Here is a 23,073-nt window from a genome sequence, read left to right as displayed (position 1 = left end):
TGTTTATGGTTGATTTAGTTTTTCTATTATAATTTGATTGTTTTTAAGCTTTATTTTTCGAAATGTGTATCTTCAATATTTTCACCAATATTTTCTTTAATTCCATTAAAAAATTTAATGTGACTTACCTTTTAAAACGCATGACGATGTAACATATATACCTTAACACTTTTTTTGCACATTTGGACACTACAAAATTGTCAAACTAAACGGAAATATCAATATGTAAATGCTTCACTACAAGCAAGTGTGAATTTGTAAATTTTCATTTAAACCTTTTGAGGTTTCTTAAAATTTTATTTTAGGGTAAATTATAAGAATAGCCACTCAATTATTTCAAAGAATAACCACTCAATTATTTCATTCATTCTATTTTCGTCACCCCACTATTATTATTTTTTGTTTTAGTCACTTAACTTTTCAAAATTAGATATTTTAGTCACTCTTTTGTTAGATGCTTAATGAAAGTCTAACATGAGTTTTATTTTATTGGCCTAATAACAAATTTAGCCCTACAATATTTACAAGATTTGTCATTTTAATCTTAATTATAAAAATTTTTAAAAAGTAAAAAAGTAGATATAAATTTTAAATATTAGAAAAACAAAATATAACAGTATTTTTAAGAAATTTGTACCCAAAACGAATTTCAATAGTATTTCCACTTTGTTCTTTCTTTCATTCAATGACGAAGTTGAAAACATCAAGTGTCACGTCCTTAAATGCTATTTCTGTAGCAAAGAGTAAAGTCGTCGAAGTCGATGTCATCAATCCAATCATTTTTCTGGGTTTATAAATTTGTTAATTTTGAGCTTTTTTTTAGATTTTGATTAGGCATTTGAGCAAACAATACAATAAAGAAAAAGGGACTAAAATAAAGAGATTGAACTGAAAAATAGCTTTAACTTATGGGTTTTCATGTGTTTGATTGATGAGAAAATGAGCATGGTTGGTTGATGGGAAAAAGTAAATATAAATTTTAAAAATTAAATATAAAAATATTTTTAAGATTGTTTAAATATGCTTTATAATTTTTAGAATTGGGACTAAAATGACAAATCTTTTAAACATTCAGGGCTAGACTTGTTGAAATTTTTAGATTTAGGATCAAATTGATAGAATTTGTAAATATTGGAGGGCTAAATTTGTTATTAGGCTAATAAAAAACCCATATTAGACTTTCATTAAACGACGAGAGTGACTAAAATATTTAATTTAGAAAATTTGAGTAACTAAATAAAAAAGTTTAATAGTTGGATGACCAAAATAGAACAAACTAAATAGTTAGGTGACTATTTTTGTACTTTACCCATTATTTTAAACTTATAATTAATTTCTAAAAATATGATAATTTGTGTCTAGCTTCCCATTATAAGAATTCAACCCCAACTCCAGTATAAATAATTACTATTTTTATCGAAGACTTTGGTACTTGAAGAACATGGCTTCCTTTCCCTAAATTTATGGGGTAATCTACTATAAATATGCAGCTTCAATGAATCACCCTCTCCACCTTCCCTTAGCTTATACTCTTTTGTGCAAATATTCCCTTCCATTTGATAAACAATGGCTTCTAACACTCTCAACCTCATTGCCATCCTCTCCCTTACTATCACAATCCTCTTATCTTTGTATCCTCAACCAGCCTTCTCATTCCAAATGGAAGATTTTGATGGCGAAGAAGAATACGTGCTCGATCATCCTGTCATTATCCCTAACCTTCGATCAAGAAGCCGGTTCTTAAAGACCTCGCCGACGAAAGATAAGATCAGGAAAGGTGCAGATTGTGATCCTCACCCTTCTCTAAACATATGCAAGGGCATTTCCGCAAACAACGGGACCAGTCTACTGTATTGCTGTAAGACGCATTGTCGTAACGTGCTTAGTGATCGGAACAACTGCGGAAAATGCGGCAACCGGTGCAAGTTCGGGCAACGTTGCTGCGGTGGAGTTTGTACTAATGTTGCTAACAATGTCAACCACTGCGGCAAGTGTGGCAATCAGTGCTCGTCTGGAGTTCAGTGTGATAATGGATTTTGTGGTTATGCTTAGATTTAAGTATTATAATTGTTTTTATCAAAATATATTTGCCAATCGAAAAAGCTTTGTCTAGGGGCCGTTAGTAACACTTCGTTATCTATATGTATTTTTGTATAATGGGGGGAGAATATATATACAGTATACACATATTATGGTGCTGTAATTGATTTTAGTCATGGTTTTTATATATGTTATACGATATTTTCTTTTAAATTTTAAGTAGACATATCTTACATTTATTTGAATATGAATATGGAGTGTGTATGGATTTAAAAAAAAAAATTAAGTATACTCTTTCATATGTATATTTATATCCAACACCAACCCTTAATACAAGTGTTTGTCATCTCCAAGTACGTATCATTTTAATTTTGCCAAATGTTATATGGAGGGTATATTTTTCGAGTACTCTAACAAATATTTTTATTTATGTTTTGTTTACCATTAAGGTTGAAAAGTACTTTTTAATCCAAATCATGATTTTTAAAAAAAAAATTGATAGACAAGCCACTTTTCAAACCAAAACTTGATTTTAAATTAGCTAGCCAATTTGTTTTGGCCTTTAGAAAAGTAATTTTCAATGAAATTATATTTTACCCCATATTAAATTTTTTACTTTACATCATGTCTAAAATAAATATTTTATTTTCTTAAAAGTACTTTCTAACTGCAATAATAAACACCATCAAATTATTATAAAAAACATTTTTCTAACATTAATGGTAAATTAACTCTTAGTACATTTGGTGGCAAGTTATTGAGGATTAAAATAAGTGTAATAATAAATTAAGTTTTATTTATTATTTATCTCATGTTAATTTTATTTAATTAGATATAAAATAGCACTTTGTTATGTATCACTTAATTAATTTAATTTAATTAGAGAAAATAATAATATATTATGAAGAAATTATATTATGGACCTTTCCTACCACATCATCCATGGTCCCTTTGTAATTATTTAATGACATTTCAAACTATTTTTTCATTGTCATTAACACAAAATTGTAGTAATTTTTTTTACTATGAACTCCGTGTAATAGCCCATTTTTGCCCGGCCCATTTCAGTATTTAAAATAATAAACCCCCAAAAAATAAAAATAAAACAAAGTCTAAGTCTAGTACAAAATCACAAACATATAATTTGACCCAATCGGAATGGCCCATTACTTGAAAAGATTTAAGGTCCATCTATAAGCTTAACTTATATGGAAATATAATCTTTAAGGATATGCAATCTTAGATATGATACAATCTTAGATATGATATGCAATCTTAGATATGATATGCAATCTTGAAGATATGATCTTGTAATATTGGAGATTTAATTTGTAGATATCCTTTAATCTTAACCGTTGATGTAATTGATCTGTACCGTTTGATTTGGGGAGGCTCAACTATAAATAGAGGCCTCTTCATTCATTGTAAATGACTTGAGTTTTGGGAAGCAATAAGAATTCTTGAGAGCATTCACTCAAATTTCTCTCCCTCTTGCGTTCTTACTCTCAGTGGTTTGTTCTTATTTTATTCTTCGTCTATCTTAGTTGTAAAGCCCAAAATCTGCCCGGGCCCATACCAGCAAACCCCCCCACTTGCCCACTTGCGCCGTTGCCCCATGTGCGCAACCACTCAACCTCGCACGCCTCTGCTCCGCGCCAGCCTCCACGCATGCCCATCACCGTCTGCACCCCATGCCTCTGTCACCTCCATCGTGCCCATCCCATGCAAAGAGACAAAACAGAAACAATAGGAAATTAGATGAAAATGGGTTATAAAAACCCGAATCAAAAATTGTACGGGGGGCTTTTTTTTCTTTCTTCTTCTTTTCTACTTTGTAAACACTAAAGAGAAATTTACAGTCTTCAATAAACAGATAGCAGTGATTGTTAAAAACAAAAAGAAAAAACAAAAGGTTGTATTTTTTTTCTTTGTTCCTTTCGATTTTTACATACATATACATATATTTCTTTATTTTCTATCTATTTAACATAAAAATATACAACAAATAAAAAAAAAAATTTTTACCTTTTCCGGCCACCGCGTGCGGTGGCCGGCGCCGGCGCCGGCGAGCCTCCGGTGGCCGTCCGGTGACCGGCCCCCCTGGCCGGATTTTCCTTCCCCCCTCCCTTCTCTCTTCCTTCTCTCTTCCCTCTCTCTTCTTTTTTTCTTTCCCTCTCCCCAAATGATTTTTTTTGGTTAGTTTAGGCCTTATATAGCCCTCCAAAACGACGTCGTTTTGGGGGCTACACTTAAGCCCCAAAACGACGTCGTTTTGGCCATACCCGACCCATCCGACCCGACCCGCTAGAGGATCCGCGTGTTTTCGTTTGAATGGGATATTTATGCGCGCAGTCCTTCCGCTTTTCTGATGCTTCACAATTAAGTTTCTTATGGTTTTTAATTTGGCCCTATAATTTCTCGCGCTTTTCGATTTAGTCTCCGCCAATGTGCTGCGTTTTAATGGAAAGGAATAATTTTTGTTTCGGTCCCCCAACGTTTCACGCGCGTACAATTAAGTCCCTTTTCTTTGTTTTCATTTCAAATTGGCCCCACAACTTTGTTTTTAATTCAATTTTAGTCCTTTTTTCGTTTATTTTTATATCTTTATTAAATATCCTTGTTATTTTTATATTATTAGTATTATTAGTATTAGTATTACTATTATGTATTAGTATATATTTTTATTATGTACGTGTATACATATATATTTTCATATTTAATATTTTTATTTCATTTTTATTCTAATATTTTATTAATCTTATGTTTGTTTCTTTTATATTCCAATGTTATCATTATTATCATTATTATTATTATTTTTATTAGTTTATGCTTTGTTATATATTTATATATTTATAATACGTATATATACTTGACATATTTGTATATACCTCGGTAATATTATTACTAGTTTTTAATATACGCATATATTACCTAAATATTTTAGTATTATGTATATTCTTCATGTATTATATATGTGTTCTTAATACTATACTTTATTTGTGTCATGTTTCTTATGTCGTATTATTATATTTTAATATTATATTATATAATTATATATACATATATCTTTTATATATATTATCATTGTATATATTTTAATATTATTAGTTATATTTTACACTATTATATATATTTTTCTAGTATTATATTGTATATACTGTCGTTTATATATATATGTGTATGTATTTATGTAGTGTAGAAAATAGTTTTATTATCATTCTTATCATTTCTAAGGTATGCATATACTATATATGTTCTATGTATGTTATATGGATTTTTAATATCGCTAAATATATATGTCATCATCTTATATATTATTTATATTAAAATATTTTAATATTCATAATTTCAAATTGTTGATACATTTTTATAATATATTTACGTACATACTTTTCATTTATTATAAATATACTTTTTTATATTTTTATATCTCATATTTTTATGTATACATAGGTATAAGCATAAATACATACATCTTAATTCATATATATGTATATATACGTACTTATACATACTTAAATATATTTTTCATATTTCATAATTCTTATATACTTACATATATTTATGCATATTTTACATCATATACATACTTATATATATTCTTTATATTCTTAAAAATGCTTTTTGTATATTTCACATATTTTATAATTCACATACATATATTTTATATTATCACAATTTGTAAATATATATAAACACATTTACATTTTTATTTTTATAATACTTACCGATTTTATATACATGTATATATTTATCTATGTTTCATATTCTATAATTTATATGCATTTCTTATTTTATGGCTTTAAATTATACATGCATATACATTTTTACATAAGTGTATTTATTGTCATCATTGTTATTTGGTGTTTGTTTATTTATTCGTGTACACTTGTGCCTTTTTTAAATGTTAGTTCTATTTATTTATTTGTATGCTTTGTTTATGTAATCGCCTCGTCATTTCATTTTGCCTATTGCATTGTTGTTACTCACTTTACTTTGCTCACCTTGTCGTATTCATTATTGTTTTGTCAAGCATTGACACTAAACACCAAAAGGAAAATTTTTCTAAATAAGGCAATATTTCGCGTTCGGAAACTCGAGAAAACGTGCCCTAATGTGCTGGGTTTCGATTTCTCGTTTGACTAAATAGCCAAATATCCTCTTAAAGCTTCAAAGTATGGTTTCATTAAACTATAAGGTGATCTTGGTTTCGATGGTTTAGAGTATCGTGTCCTAACGTGCTGGATGTGATATTCCTTCGGAACAAGAGAATCTTATGTTTCAATTCACGATATCAGATTTTCTTTTAAGGATCGTATTTTTTAAAACTCTTCAAATTTTTAATTTTCGACACTAAGACACTAATTAATCAACTAGGTACCAATTTTGGGCGTATCGAGGGTGCTAATCCTTCCTCGTGCGTAACTGGCTCCCGAACTCATTTTTCTGAATTTCGTAGACCAAAATCGTTGTTTTAATAAAATTAAATCATTTATTAAAAACAACCACTTTTTGAGGTGACCCGATCACACCTCGTCAAAAAAGGATTGGTGGCGACTCCCGTTTTCATTCTTTTTTAAATCCAAGTCGACCCCGTTTTCATCAAAAAAATGGTGTCAACAGCTTGGCGACTCCACTGGGGACAATAAGAGAGTCAAGCCACATGTTGATTATTTCTTGTCTTTTTGTTGAAAGTGGAAAATTCGATTTAAATTTACGATCCTCTCATTGCATCTCTTTTGTTTTGAATTATATTTTTTTATCGTGTTCTGTATTTTATTTTATACCTCGGCACATTGCATTGCATGACCGCTGGTCATACCCTTTTAAGTGGGAGTGAGAAACTACGCCTTCGTGAGGTTTTCACCTCCGCATGGGATAGTGAATCGCTTCCGGGATACATCCGTACCTATGTCTTCGTGAGATTTTCATCTCCGCATGGCCATAGAGAAATGTATCCCCCTGAACCGAACTCGGTCCGCATGAGCCTACAATGGGTGAGGATCGAGGAATCTGCTGGTTCAGGTACCCTTACTTTAGAACCAAACCTCATGTAGTGAACCTTAGGAGCTCACCCTAGGTAGAACCACTTCGAACCCCTAGTATTCACCCAAATAGGTGTTCTATTTATTCTTGCTTGCTTTTGCTTTGTACTAACATGTTTTTTTTTGTCATGATTGCATTGCATTTTCATCATAAAAAGAGGTGTTGATTCACGTTCAATTGCTAAATAGAGAGCTTGTCATAAGAAAATGGGTTTCTTGATAAAGTGGATGACGATACGTTTGTCCTAATACGGTCCGAGAAGATATAACAAAAGAAGGATGATAGTTCAGTAGAGGACTATACGACTTTGCCTCGTTGCCTGAAGACTCAAGATGACAAAGATTATTCGAGAACCGCTAAACTTTTTAAAGAGAAGCCAACGAGCATCACAAGGATGAGTGAGTAACGAGTCGCGGCCCAGATGAAGAAAAAAGAGATAGAAGGGATGTCCCTTTTGAAGAGTTCGGGAGATTTATCTTAACGCTCGAATAAAGAAGAGGATCGAATGTCCCCGCCTATGACGGCAAAGCCGTATATATATCTGCTTTATGTAAATGGATTTGTTTTCTATTCCAATTGTTCTAATAGAATTGAACCAAGAATCAACGTTTCTTTTGGCATTCATTTCATGCATTTGCATTACATTGCATCATATGCATTAGACTTTCACGAAGTGACCCTAACTAGGTAAAATTATTTCAGTTACCCTGGAAACCACCAAAAATCTAATCAAATATCACTACGGTACTCGTCGCCAAACGAAAGCAATGGATCAAAGGTTGGAAAGATTGGAACAGTTGCAACGAGAGATGCAAGATCAGATGCACGAACGACTGGAAAAAATCCAGCAAGACATGTTAGAATCCCAGAACACTGTGATGAACCAAGTAAAGCAGTTATTGACTGGAAGGAATGACAAAGGAAAAGGCCCTTTAATTGATGCTGGGGATGATCACGATGACCCTGCCTATCCTCCAGGTTTCACCCCAACTAACATCCAAGCGCAACCAGAGGTGTACCCGCAGAGGGCACCTGTTACCATTAGATCCCAATACCAGGTCGGTGCCCCAGCATCGATGAACTTTCCAATAGGCTCGGGTTCTAATCCCGGTGATAATCCTACCAACCCCGTGTTTCCTGATCTCGATAACATGGCAGAGGTGGAGAAAGTGAAAACGGACTTGTCAAAACAACTTGAGGACCGATGTAGATGGCTAGAGGAGAAATTTAGAGCCATGGAGAACACCGACTACCATTGTGGAGTCGACGCCAAGGACTTGAGTTTGGTACCTGATCTAGTACTCCCTCCCAAATTCAAAATGCCGGAGTTTGAAAAGTACAACGGGACTAGTTGTCCTGAAGCTCATATAACTATGTTCTGTCGAAGAATGACGGGATACATCAATAATGATCAACTGTTGATCCACTGCTTCCAGGACAGTCTGATCGGGTCTGCAGCTAAGTGGTACAACCAGTTAAGCCGCGTCAACATCTATTCATGGAAGGACTTAGCACAGGCTTTCATAAAGCAGTACAACCATGTGACAGATATGACACCCGATAGAATCACATTGCAGAACATGGAAAAGAAGCATAGTGAGAGCTTTAGGCAATATGCCCAAAGATGGAGAGAGGTCGCGACACAGGTCCAGCCACCTCTTTTAGAGAAAGAAACCACGATGCTTTTCATCAACACTCTGAAAGCACCGTTCATTAACCACATGTTAGGAAGTGCTACCATGAGCTTCTCAGATGTAGTGATGTCTGGTGAAATGATTGAAAATGCAATAAGAAGTGGGAAGATAGATGCGGAAGAAGGCATCAAGAGATCAACCCCAAAGCACAAAGACAATGAGGTGAACAACACGAGTACATATAGCAAGGGTTATTCAAAACCAATTACGGTGAATCAGCCAAGAAAAATGGTCGCTAACCAACAAGGCTCATTGAGACAAGAACCTGGAGTGAAACCAGGTACTGAGACCCTCCAGTTCACAACAATTCCAATGTCATATGAAGAGTTGTATCAAAATTTATTCGATGCGCATGTTGTTTCCCCTTCCTACTCAAAACCCCCACAACCTCCATATCCAAAGTGGTATAATGCGAACACACACTGTGACTACCACGCAGGAATTATGGGGCACTCAATAGAGAATTGCATCACCTTCAAGAAACTAGTTGAAAAACTCATCAACATGGGTATTGTCAAGTTGGGTGACTCATCTACTGCAGAAAATCTGCTACCCAATCATGATTGACAATAAGGTGAATACGATGTATGAAGAGATATTGGGAAGTGTTCACATCAATGACATGCATGAAGACACAACTGAAGAGGGAACTTTGTTAGATGTCTGCCCTCATAAACTTGGAAGTGTTCTAAATAAATCAGACTGTAAAAGAAGTCTCTGTAGTATTTAGAGCCTACTTAGAGTAATATTCAGAACAAACTTGTTGCTTTTAGCCTGAAGCAATATGAATTTTTTTTGTGAAATAGGCTCATGTCTGAACGTCGTTATTTTAATGAAATGCATCTTTGCGATCATTTTTGAGCTAATATTCTTTCATTCTTTATGAATAATTATTTTTAAAATCATTCATTCATTCATAATTATACTGTACAAATAATTATTCTTAAATTCATACATTCTTTGTATATTCTTTTGCACCAACAACAGGTCCCTGAATATCAACGACATGAATGACACTGCTACAGACTCAGAATCTCCTTTTGAGTGAGACATGTGTTTAGAGGAATCTCATGACTTCGAAGATGACATAGATTGTGGCCTATCTCCGTACTTATTGAGGAGGGTAGAACAAGGTGAAAACAGATTCCACCTTACGAAAAATCAATGGAGTCCATATGGGGCATGAAGGTTGTTAGGTCGATCTCGCCAAAAAAAGGTCTGGCAGTCATCAGTTTATCTTCACGGGAAGAAGCTGTTTCATATGCCAATGTCACGAAGTCGACAGCAATTTTTTTGAAAAATCACGTCAGCTTGAAAAGTCGAAAAGAATCATATTTGACAATGCACTAAATTTGAACAAGAGCAAAATATAAGAAGTTTGCACTCTGTTCAAGATTAACACCATATCGCCAAAAAAAAACTCTCTCAGGGCAACGCCCTCTTTTTGGGCTTATCGCGGTTTCACCTATTGAGGTCGAGATTTCCTTCTCTTTGAGTTTTTGGATCCAATCCTGGTTGGAGAGGAATGTTCAAAATATCTATCATGGTCAAATGTACCAAAAGCAAATGGTATGAGTTCACCAAAACAAGGTTTGCTCTAGAGAATTCCACAAGGGGGACCCGATATCAAAGAAGATCCTTCCCATACAAAAGGGACTTCAGAAGAAAGTGGATGCCAAGCCAGAAGGACCTTATGTGGAAGGCTTTATCTGGGAGAGTGTCGGTATGACCAAGATAGATGGCAAGAACTTGCCTAATCTTAAGAATTTTGATTCAAGGAACAAATACTTCACTTAAAAAAAAGGAAAATTAATGAAAAGAAGAAAAGAAAATGAGTGAAAAAAGGAGAGGCCAAGGTGAAAACCCACAAAGGGCGCCTTGAGACCAGAGGGGCTTGAGTTGAAAACCCAAAAAAGGGCGACTCAAATTTTGGATCAAATTGGGGCATGAGGCGATCAGAGCATCTCAAATTTTGATCAAATCGGGGCATGTAATGATCTTGCTATACCTGATTCAACAGGAAAGGGTAGGTAGCATCTTGGGGCATCGACAAAGTCTTGTAGATCTCCTAAACACATGTCAAACACAGAATGGTCTTTCAAAGAGTTGGTACAGAGAAGTTCAAGCTACGATATCTGGGGCATCTTGTCCTCATACTTTTTTTTCTCTTGGAATACTTCATTCTTTTTCAAGATACGTGTTCCCAATTAATTCCCCTTTTATTCTTGCTATCCTTGATAGTTTATCCATTTTGAGCTATGCTCTCAAATCAATTCTATTTTATCTATCGTTATGATCTTTTGCAAGCATGTTGCATTGGAATAATGATTAATGGACTAATAAAATTTTCACGAAGGAAGTTTTGCATATTACTCTAAAAAGTTTCTAAATAATATAGGAGCCTGAAGCAGGACAATTGTTTAGAACACTCCAAATTTAATGGTTGGAAATTTAGGAAGGAATAGTCTAAATTTAGACTTTCTCTTTGGATTTTTGTTGTCAAATGCGTTGATTGACAAGATGCCATGTTGGTGACAAAGCTTGAATAAACAAGAAAGTGATGATCTTCAGGCAATAGGAAGAGGTTACCTCGGGAAGGAGAGCCCTTGTTTGCGCATGAGTCTTTCGTACGACACCTTGGGAACGATGTAAGGGACCAGAAGGATTTAAATCTTATACCCTTGAATTACGATAGGAGAAGATTGAAAAAAGCCATATCTTTCTACCCTTGGGTTACAGTAGGAGATTGATGGTACAAATTTTATGTCACAATGGATTGAACTACGATGTTCACAGTGGGGGCAATCAGATTACGTGTTTCTTTGGAAATGCCGGCTGGTCAAGAAGGCATTGCGACACGTTAGTGATAAAGCCTCAATAAGCTTTTGAGCGATGATAACCTAAGCATTAAGGAATTATTTTCATGACATTCTGCATTCATTCAAATACCATTCACACATGTCTAGTTAGGAGCATTTGATTCATTTTGATCATGCCATCCTAATCATTAGGCATAATTAGGTTCATTATACAGGTCATGTTCCCTAGAGAACAGATCAGTAAAAATTGAAGATAAACCTTGCCTCTCTCGGTCGTAGCAGAGCTGGTTGAAGTTATCAGATCTTGCCTTCCTGCATTGACAGCGAAGCAGATCGAAGACAAACCTTGCCACTCTCGTTTGTAGTAGAGCTGGTTGAAGATAGCAGATCTTGCCTTCCTGCATTGACAGCGAAGCAGATCGAAGATAAACCTTGCCACTCTCGTTTGTAGTAGAGCTGGTTGAAGATAGCAGATATTGCCTTCCTGCACTGACAGTGAAGCAGATCGAAGACAAACCTTGCCTCTCTCGTTTGTAGCAGAGCTGGTTGAAGATATCAGATCTTGCTTTCCTGTATTTGGCAGCGAAGCAGATCGAAGATGGTAGATTTTACCTCCCTGACAACAGTGGAGTACATTGAAGCCGATAACTCTATCTCCCTGTATTTGGCAGTGGAATAGATTGAAGATCAAAGATGGCAGATTTTACCTCCCTGACTACAGTGGAGTACATTAAAGCCGATAACTCTATCTCTCTGCATTTGGCAGTGGAATAGATTGAAGATCAAAGATGGCAGATTTTACCTCCCTGACTACATGGGAGTACATTGAAGCCGATAACTCTATCTCCCTGTATTTGGCAGTGGAATAGATTGAAGATTGCAGATCTTGCCTTCCTGTATTTGGCAGCAAAGCAGATCGAATATGGCAGATTTTACCTCCCTGATTACAGTGGAGTACATTGAAGCTGATAGTTCTATCTCCCGGGGCAAGAAGTAGATCAAAGATAGCTGATTCTATCTTCCTATATTGATAGGAAGTGGATCGACGACGCAGATTTTGTCTTCCCATATTGGTGGCGAAGTAGATCGCAGAAAGCAGATCTTGTCTTCATGTATTGGCGTGAAGTAGATCAAAGATAACAGGTCCTATCTTCCTATAATGATTGGAAGTGGATCGACGACGCAGATCTTGTCTTCCCATATTGGTGGCGAAGTAGATCGCAGAAAGCAGATCTTGTCTTCATGTATTGGCGTGAAGTAGATCGAAGATAGCAGGTCCTATCTTCCTATATTGATAGGAAGTGGATCCAAGATACAGATCTTGTCTTCCCATATTGGTGGCGAAGTAGATCGAAGAAAGCAGATCTTGTCTTCATGTATTGGCGTGAAGTAGATCGAAGATAGCAGGTCCTATCTTCCTATATTGATAGGAAGTGGATCGACGACGCAGATCTTGTCTTCCCATATTGGTGGCGAAGTAGATCGCAGAAAGCAGATCTTGTCTTCATGTATTGGCGTGAAGTAGATCAAAGATAACAGGTCCTATCTTCCTATAATGATTGGAAGTGGATCGACGACGCAGATCTTGTCTTCCCATATTGGTGGCGAAGTAGATCGCAGAAAGCAGATCTTGTCTTCATGTATTGGCGTGAAGTAGATCAAAGATAACAGGTCCTATCTTCCTATAATGATTGGAAGTGGATCGACGACGCAGATCTTGTCTTCCCATATTGGTGGCGAAGTAGATCGCAGAAAGCAGATCTTGTCTTCATGTATTGGCGTGAAGTAGATCGAAGATAGCAGGTCCTATCTTCCTATATTGATAGGAAGTGGATCCAAGATACAGATCTTGTCTTCCCATACTGGTGGTAAAGTAGATCGAAGAAAGTAGATCTTGTCTCATGTATTGGCATGAAGTAGATTGAAGATTACAGATCTTATCTCCCTAAGCAGTAGTGGAGCAGATCACATTCAGTCTTATTTCCCTAAGCAGTAGTGGAGCAGACGAAGAAAATAACAAATCTCATCCCCATGGAGTTGCAGCAAAATAGATTTAAGTCATGTTTCTCTGGAGCGCAGTGAAGTGGATTGAAGCAACGAGACACAGCAGAACAGAACGAGGCTACTTGAAGAAGAAAAGCACCAAAAGAAGCCAAGGCTCGGCAAGCCCGGGCAAATTTGGTCTTCCTTGGTCTTTGCTCTGTTTTCGTTACACGACAACGAGCAAAGAGGGGCAGCTGTAAAGCCCAAAATCTGCCCGGGCCCATACCAGCAAACCCCCCCACTTGCCCACTTGCGCCGTTGCCCCATGTGCGCAACCACTCAACCTCGCACGCCTCTGCTCCGCGCCAGCCTCCACGCATGCCCATCACCGTCTGCACCCCATGCCTCTGTCACCTCCATCGTGCCCATCCCATGCAAAGAGACAAAACAGAAACAATAGGAAATTAGATGAAAATGGGTTATAAAAACCCGAATCAAAAATTGTACGGGGGGCTTTTTTTTTCTTTCTTCTTCTTTTCTACTTTGTAAACACTAAAGAGAAATTTACAGTCTTCAATAAACAGATAGCAGTGATTGTTAAAAACAAAAAGAAAAAACAAAAGGTTGTATTTTTTTCTTTGTTCCTTTCGATTTTTACATACATATACATATATTTCTTTATTTTCTATCTATTTAACATAAAAATATACAACAAATAAAAAAAATAAATTTTTTACCTTTTCCGCGGTGGCCGGCGCCGGTGCCGGCGAGCCTCCGGTGGCCGTCCTGTGACCGGCCCCCCTGGCCGGATTTTCCTTCCCCCCTCCCTTCTCTCTTCCTTCTCTCTTCCCTCTCTCTTCTTTTTTTTCTTTCCCTCTCCCCAAATGATTTTTTTTGGTTAGTTTAGGCCTTATATAGCCCTCCAAAACGACGTCGTTTTGGGGGCTACACTTAAGCCCCAAAACGACGTCGTTTTGGCCATACCCGACCCATCTGACCCGACCCGCTAGAGGATCCGCGTGTTTTCGTTTGAATGGGATATTTATGCGCGCAGTCCTTCCGCTTTTCTGATGCTTCACAATTAAGTTTCTTATGGTTTTTAATTTGGCCCTATAATTTCTCGCGCTTTTCGATTTAGTCCCCGCCAATGTGCTGCGTTTTAATGGAAAGGAATAATTGTTGTTTCGGTCCCCCAACGTTTCACGCGCGTACAATTAAGTCCCTTTTCTTTGTTTTCATTTCAAATTGGCCCCACAACTTTGTTTTTAATTCAATTTTAGTCCTTTTTTCGTTTATTTTATATCTTTATTAATATCCTTGTTATTTTTATATTATTAGTATTATTAGTATTAGTATTACTATTATGTATTAGTATATATTTTTATTATGTACGTGTATACATATATATATTTCATATTTAATATTTTTATTTCATTTTTATTCTAATATTTTATTAATCTTATGTTTGTTTCTTTTATATTCCAATGTTATCATTATTATTATTATTATTATTATTTTTATTAGTTTATGCTTTGTTATATATTTATATATTTATAATACGTATATATACTTGACATATTTGTATATACCTCGGTAATATTATTACTAGTTTTTAATATACGCATATATTACCTAAATATTTTAGTATTATGTATATTCTTCATGTATTATATATGTGTTCTTAATACTATACTTTATTTGTGTCATGTTTCTTATGTCGTATTATTATATTTTAATATTATATTATATAATTATATATACATATATCTTTATATATATTATCATTGTATATATTTTAATATTATTAGTTATATTTTACACTATTATATATATTTTTCTAGTATTATATTGTATATACTGTCGTTTATATATATATGTGTATGTATTTATGTAGTGTAGAAAATAGTTTTATTATCATTCTTATCATTTCTAAGGTATGCATATACTATATATGTTCTATGTATGTTATATGGATTTTTAATATCGCTAAATATATATGTCATCATCTTATATATTATTTATATTAAAATATTTTAATATTCATAATTTCAAATTGTTGATACATTTTTATAATATATTTACGTACATACTTTTCATTTATTATAAATATACTTTTTTATATTTTTATATCTCATATTTTATGTATACATAGGTATAAGCATAAATACATACATCTTAATTCATATATATGTATATATACGTACTTATACATACTTAAATATATTTTTCATATTTATAATTCTTATATACTTACATATATTTATGCATATTTTACATCATATACATACTTATATATATTCTTTATATTCTTAAAAATGCTTTTTGTATATTTCACATATTTTATAATTCACATACATATATTTTATATTATCACAATTTGTAAATATATATAAACACATTTACATTTTTATTTTTATAATACTTACCGATTTTATATACATGTATATATTTATCTATGTTTCATATTCTATAATTTATATGCATTTCTTATTTTATGGCTTTAAATTATACATGCATATACATTTTTACATAAGTGTATTTATTGTCATCATTGTTATTTGGTGTTTGTTTATTTATTCGTGTACACTTGTGCCTTTTTTAAATGTTAGTTCTATTTATTTATTTGTATGCTTTGTTTATGTAATCGCCTCGTCATTTCATTTTGCCTATTGCATTGTTGTTACTCACTTTACTTTGCTCACCTTGTCGTATTCGTTATTGTTTTGTCAAGCATTGACACTAAACACCAAAAGGAAAATTTTTCTAAATAAGGCAATATTTCGCGTTCGGAAACTCGAGAAAACGTGCCCTAATGTGCTGGGTTTCGATTTCTCGTTTGACTAAATAGCCAAATATCCTCTTAAAGCTTCAAAGTATGGTTTCATTAAACTATAAGGTGATCTTGGTTTCGATGGTTTAGAGTATCGTGTCCTAACGTGCTGGATGTGATATTCCTTCGGAACAAGAGAATCTTATGTTTCAATTCACGATATCAGATTTTCTTTTAAGGATCGTATTTTTTAAAACTCTTCAAATTTTCAATTTTCGACACTAAGACACTAATTAATCAACTAGGTACCAATTTTGGGCGTATCGAGGGTGCTAATCCTTCCTCGTGCGTAACCGGCTCCCGAACTCATTTTTCTGAATTTCGTAGACCAAAATCGTTGTTTTAATAAAATTAAATCATTTATTAAAAACAACCACTTTTTGAGGTGACCCGATCACACCTCGTCAAAAAAGGATTGGTGGCGACTCCCGTTTTCATTCTTTTTTAAATCCAAGTCGACCCCGTTTTCATCAAAAAAATGGTGTCAACATTAGTTTTTCAACCTTTTTTTTTATTTTAATTTCTTCATTTTTCAAATATGTATATTTATTCCTATCTTTTATACATTTGATTATGTATTTTATATATTATAATATTTAACCTTTTTATATAATTTATTTTCAAATATATATTTTCTATGCATGTATATATATTATATTATCATTTCATGTATTTTGAACTATTGCATTATATTTTTATAATTTGTAAATGTTCTATTTATTCATTTTTTTAGTGTATGTCATTTATCTTATTTGTGCATAGTTTCATTTTTTTTATATGCTATGTTTAATTATTTCTTTTATGTGCTATTTTATGATATATATTGTTGTATAATTTTTGCATGTATTATGTTTTTCTTTTAGTTTACTCATGTTTTTATTTGTTTATTATCTTATATTTACCCTAGTATGATTTTTTTCATTAAACGTATTTTCATGTTATTTAGTTTTGTCTTAATGATATTATTTATGTTTGTATGGAAATGTTAGAATATTTTGTACATCTATGCTTCATGATGTATTAATATGTCATCCTAAAACGTCATTTAAAATAATATTCCAAGGTTTTTTTAAAAAAAATAAAAGGCAATGCTTGATGTTTGGAAACTTTGAGAAAGGTAGTGCTCTAACTTACTGGGTTGTGACTTTTCTCGTTGAATTCGAATAGTCAAACACCCTTCTAAGTGATTTTGAGTTTTCAAAACTTAAACAATTATTTCGAGATTTCAAAACTTAGTGTCTTAACTTACTGGATATGGCGTTTTGTTGTTTCGAGATAAAAATTTTCGAAAGACGAGCTTAGTTTTGAAGGTTTTAAAATGTTGCGTCCTAACTTACTGGATGTGATGTTTTGACTCGTTTGAAATAAGTGAGCCTTAATTTTCAAAATTAAGACATTCTAATTAAAAGAGGTTTGCATCTTAAAACTTTCAAATTTCCGACATTAAAGACACTTGATAATCAATTAGGTACCAATTTTTGGGCGTTACGAGGGTGCTAACCCTTCCTCGTACGTAACCGACTCCCGAATCCATTTTCTCGACTTTCGTAGACCAAAATTAATTTTTTAAAACAAAACATTTTATAAGGTGATCCAATCACACCTAAAAAGATTGGTGGCGACTCCCGTTTTTGTTTTTCTTAAAGTCGATTCCCATTTTCCAAAACTCGATTTAAAAATAGTCTCGACACTCCGAATCACAGAGCCTGAACCTTAAACACTAAACCCTGAATATCAATCTTAAACCTTAAATATCAAACCTTAAACCCAGAATCCCAAAACTCGAACCCCAAACATGAACCCAAACCATGAACATCTAACCTCGAACCTTGAGCCCAAACTTGGATGTAGTGGGCCAAATTTGCCCGGGCCCACTAGAAACCCAAATATATACATAATATAAATAAATAAATTTAAAACCCAAGTTTTATAACAGTCCAATTACATGGCCTAATAGCCAATAACAAGCCCAGCTACATAACCCCTAGCCTAAATTTGTAACAAACCCTGACCCGAATTTACAAGGCCCGATAGGCCCAGAAAATTATAACCTTAGAACCCTAAGGTTCTTTTTCTCTCGTGTCATAGCTGAACTTAGCCTCCACGCCTCCAACAGCCACGTCGATAGCTTCGTACACCCCAGCCTCCTGGCGCCACGCCCATGCCCCGTACTCTGTACCTGTAAACAAATAAAGCAAACACAGCAGCGAAAAAAAACAAAACAAAGAAAATGTTGTATTTTGATTTATTTTTCCTCTTTCTTTTCGGCTATAAAGCTAGATTTTAACCTTGTAATCGGTTACGCACGTTTACAAATGCAATAAAAACAGACACTATTTGTATATTGAATACAAAGAAAAGGCCACCAAGATTCGAAGGTTTTTTTTCTGATTTAGATTTGCAGGCGTTCCCTTTCTTTTGCTTGTTCTTTGTCTTGTGTTCTTCTTTATTATTCGAGAGTAAATAAAGTGAAGGAAAAGGGACTTACGAGCCACTGGAATCCACCATCTTCGTCGGCATCGAAGGTTGAGAGGATTGCAAGGCCGAAATTCGCTGACCACGGCGCGGGAAACGAAACAAGGGAGTAAAAAGGGCACCATCGAAGCGCCATTCACCATATGTGAGAACAGAATAGGGGCTGAACAGTGCAAAAATGCTAGGGTTTCCCCTTCTTCATTACTTAAGCCGGATGGTGTGGCTTTGGGGCCCTTTTTAAGCAAACAAAAACGGTACCGTTTGGGCCTGTGTCAATAGCTCCAAAACGGTGCCGTGTATATAAGACCCGACCGGCCCGATTCCCAGCCCCTATGACCCTCGCGTTCTGGCGGAGAGGGGGTAATTTCGCTATAGATCCTCCCTTTTTGTATGGGCATTCAATGTGGCCTTATTTATTTCGTTTTCCTTTTTTTTTTAATTTGGCTTTACAATTTGCGCGTGTTTACAATTTAGTCCGCATTTTAATGCTGCTTTCTGAGGACTGGTATATTTCCAGTTTAGATCCTTCTGCATTATCGCGCCTCGCGTATTGGTCCCCCTTTTTCATTTGTTTCATTTTCTTAATTTTCCTCTCTTGTTGTAGTTTAATTTCGATTAAGTCCTTTAGTTCATAGCCCTTTTGTGTGTTCTTAATTAATTATTTTTAATTTTAGGTCATGACTATTCCATTGTTGTAAACTGTTTTCTTTTAGCAACGTTAACATCATGTTTTGTACATTTTAAATATTTGTTTCATTTATATTATTATATATGTACGTATATATATTATAATAATGCTAATCTATTTTTATACATAATGGCTTTTGACTCTATATATATATCTTTGCATTTCAATATATTTCTTTTATTATTCAAATATGCTTTATATATGTTTCACATAGGATTTAAGTTATTTTGTATCCATTTATATTAGTACATGTATTTGATTCATACACATTATTAAGCATGTATATACATTATCTATAAATTTGCATGTACTTACTTTTAGACACATATAGTTATATATTAATATGTTTATTACCCTAATAGATTTCTTATTTTAAAATACTTTTCGTTTTATGATTTATTAAATATTCTCTATATATATATGAAATAATTCTTGGAAACTTCATTTTTTTGTATACTTATAAAATTATTATTTTTGAGTGTATTTATACATCATATTATTTTTGTGTTTTACATATAGCTTATTATCTAAATATTATGATATAAGGGCATGCGTATAACTCTTAGACTATTTTAAAATTTTATATATGTCTTGTTATTAATCTCATGCCCTTTTGTATAATAAACTTGCATGTACATATGTTTCATAAATTTATTTTGTGCATTCTTTATCATTATTTTGCATCATATTTTATCTAGATTATCATACTCTGCCAACTTTTAAATGAATTTGCGTTTTAATAATTTTACATACGATTTAATTCAAACTTTCATTTTCTAGTATCTATTTCAATAGTTATGTATGTTCCAAGTTTTTATTCAAACTTGTCAACTTATATAGCATGAGTTTGTTAATCTTACACCACTTCGACTTCTAAATTCCATTTTGTTGCATATACTTTATTGGTTGTTTTATATATATATATACATTCCTTGCATGGTATCCATCTTAATAAATTATTAATTATTATTCATACATGATTGAAATTAGGTCACAATTTTTAGATTAATTATATTTAATTGCTTATTCTGCTATTCGATCAATATTCTTATTCATCAAGCATCATATCACCATATGTGCCTTTACCCCATATCATCGTTTCACTTGATTTTTGAAATGTGGTTCTCTAAAACCCAAATTTTATGATTAATTTTGTCTTATTTCAAATCGAATTAATACGTCTTAAGCTAGCTTTATAATCATTCATTCAAAAATTCTTTAAAACGAAGACGAGATTTGATATTTGGCAATTCGTGGAATCGTGCCCTAACGTGTTGGGTTGCAATTTCGCGTTTGCTCAAAATAATCGAATATCACTTCAAAATTTCACTCATGTCTTTCAAAATCCCCTAAATGAAGGCGATATGCGATATTTGGCAATTCGTGGAATCGTGCCCTAACGTGTCGGGTTGCAATTTCTCGTTTGCTTAAAATAACCAAATATCCCTTCAAAATTTCACTCAGGTCTCCTAAAATCCTTTAAAACAAAGGTAATGCTCGGTGTTTGACAATTCGGGAATCATGCCCTATCGTGCTGGGTTGTGATTTCTCATTTGTTCAAAACAATCGAGTATTCCTTTAGGTTTTCACTCATATTTATTAAAAACCTTTAAAATGAAAACAATGTTTAACATTCGGCGATTTGAAAATCGTGCCCTATCGTGTTGGGTTGCGTTTTTTTGTTGTTTCAAAATAATTGAAGATCCCTTCGGAATTTCACTCACATTTTCTAAAATCTTTCAAAATGAAGGCGATGTTTGATGTTTGGTGATTTGAGAATCGAACCCTATCGTGCTGGGTTGCGCTTTTTCATTTGTCCAAAATAATCGAATATCTCTTCGGAATTTTACACGTATTTTTTAAAGTGAGGCAATGTTCGATGTTCAAAAATTTGAGGAATCGTGCCCTACTGTGCTGGGTTTCGGTTTTTCGTTGGACTAAATAGTTGAACATCCTTTTGTGATTTTCGAATCATAAATTTTCGGACGTCAAACAAGAAGATTTTTGGTAACCAACTCAAGTTATTCAAATGTTATTAACAAGAACCACATTTCAAAAACATTTTAATTTTAGACATAAGGACAGTATTTAATCGATTTGGTACCAATTTTGGGCGTAGTGAGGGTGCTAATCCTTCCTCATGCGTAACTGACTCCCGAGCCCGTTTTCTAAAATTTTTGTGGACCAAAGTCGTTGTTTTAGTAAATCACAAATGTTTTATTAAAATAACCAAATTCTTAGGTGATCCGATCACACCCAAAACAAAAAGATTGGTGGTGACTCCATATTTCATTTTCAAAAAGTCGATTCCCCTGTATTTTCATTAAATTTAAAATTTTAAAATTTTTGAAAAAAGGATGGTTTCGATAGCTTGGAGACTCCACTAGGGATCTTGAGAGTCGAGCCATAAAAATCTATTATTTACTGTCATTTTGTCAAAAACCAAAAATATATTTTGAAAATCATGTATCTTTCGATTGCATTCGATTGTGTGATTGTTTTGGTGCGGGTCTTGTAGAATAGTACTGCATTTCATTGCATGACCACTGTGGTCACACCTTCTAAGTGGGAGTAAGAAACTACACTTTCGTAAGGTTTTCACCTCCGCATGGGCTAGTGGATTGCTTCAGGGGTACATCCGTACCTATGATTTCGTGAGATTTTCATCTCCGCATGGTCATAGGGAAATGTACCCCCCAAACTGAACTCGATCTATATGAGCCTATAATGGGTGAGGATTGAGGAATCTGCTGGTTCGGGTACCTTATCCCTAGAACTAAACCACATATAGTGAACCTTAGGAGCTATCCTCGGGTGAAGCCTCGTCGAGCTTTAGTACTTACCTGTATATGCGCTATAATTATCGTTTATGTGCTTGCATTTTATCGCTATTATTTGATACTAACCGGTGTTTTGTTTTGATTGTCTTTTTTGCATGACATTGCATACTAAAGGAGGCGTTAATCCGTATTCAATTACTAAGTTAGAAAATTTGACATGGAGAATGAATTTCTTAGTAAAGTCGAGGATAATGCAGCCGTTCGTGCATGGTCGGAGAGGCTACAATCTGAGAGAGGGGATAGCTTGGCAGAAGGGTATGTGTCGGAGCTGCAAGATTTCACTCGCGTCAATGTAGTACAGAGAGTTGAGAGACATTTGGGCTAGTTGGGATGAAGGGATCAGACAGTTGTTTTACCAAAGCTATGGTGACATATCCTACCTACTAGACATTAGAATGGATAAGCATTTTTTTCGAGCCTTGGTGTAGTTTTGGAATTCTGCGTACAAGTGTTTCACTTTTGGAGAAGTGGATTTGGTACCTACCATGGAGGAATACACTACTTTGCTCAGGTGTCCCAAAATTTAGGTCCGGAAGACTTATGCCCGGGTTTTTAGTAATCAGACATTCGTGAAGAAACTCAGCAAAAAAGAGATAGTAAATGTATCCCTTGGGAGAATTTGCGAGATTTGATCTTGACGCATCCAGACAAAAGAAAG

General features: G+C 34.0%; 1 protein-coding gene across 1 annotated transcript; it reads left to right on the top strand.

Annotated features, from left to right (window-relative positions):
- The first annotated feature begins 1,566 nt into the window (after nucleotides 1-1,566).
- LOC107947950 (protein GRIM REAPER) lies at nucleotides 1,567-2,052 on the top strand. The gene has a single exon (XM_016882447.2). It carries the CDS (start codon nucleotides 1,567-1,569, stop codon nucleotides 2,050-2,052), a length of 486 nt encoding a protein of 161 aa, XP_016737936.1.
- The last annotated feature ends 21,021 nt before the right edge of the window (nucleotides 2,053-23,073 follow it).

Source organism: Gossypium hirsutum, chromosome A04 (assembly GCF_007990345.1).
Source record: "Gossypium hirsutum isolate 1008001.06 chromosome A04, Gossypium_hirsutum_v2.1, whole genome shotgun sequence".
Lineage (NCBI taxonomy): Eukaryota > Viridiplantae > Streptophyta > Magnoliopsida > Malvales > Malvaceae > Gossypium > Gossypium hirsutum.
This window is presented reverse-complemented; position numbering and strand designations above follow the sequence as displayed.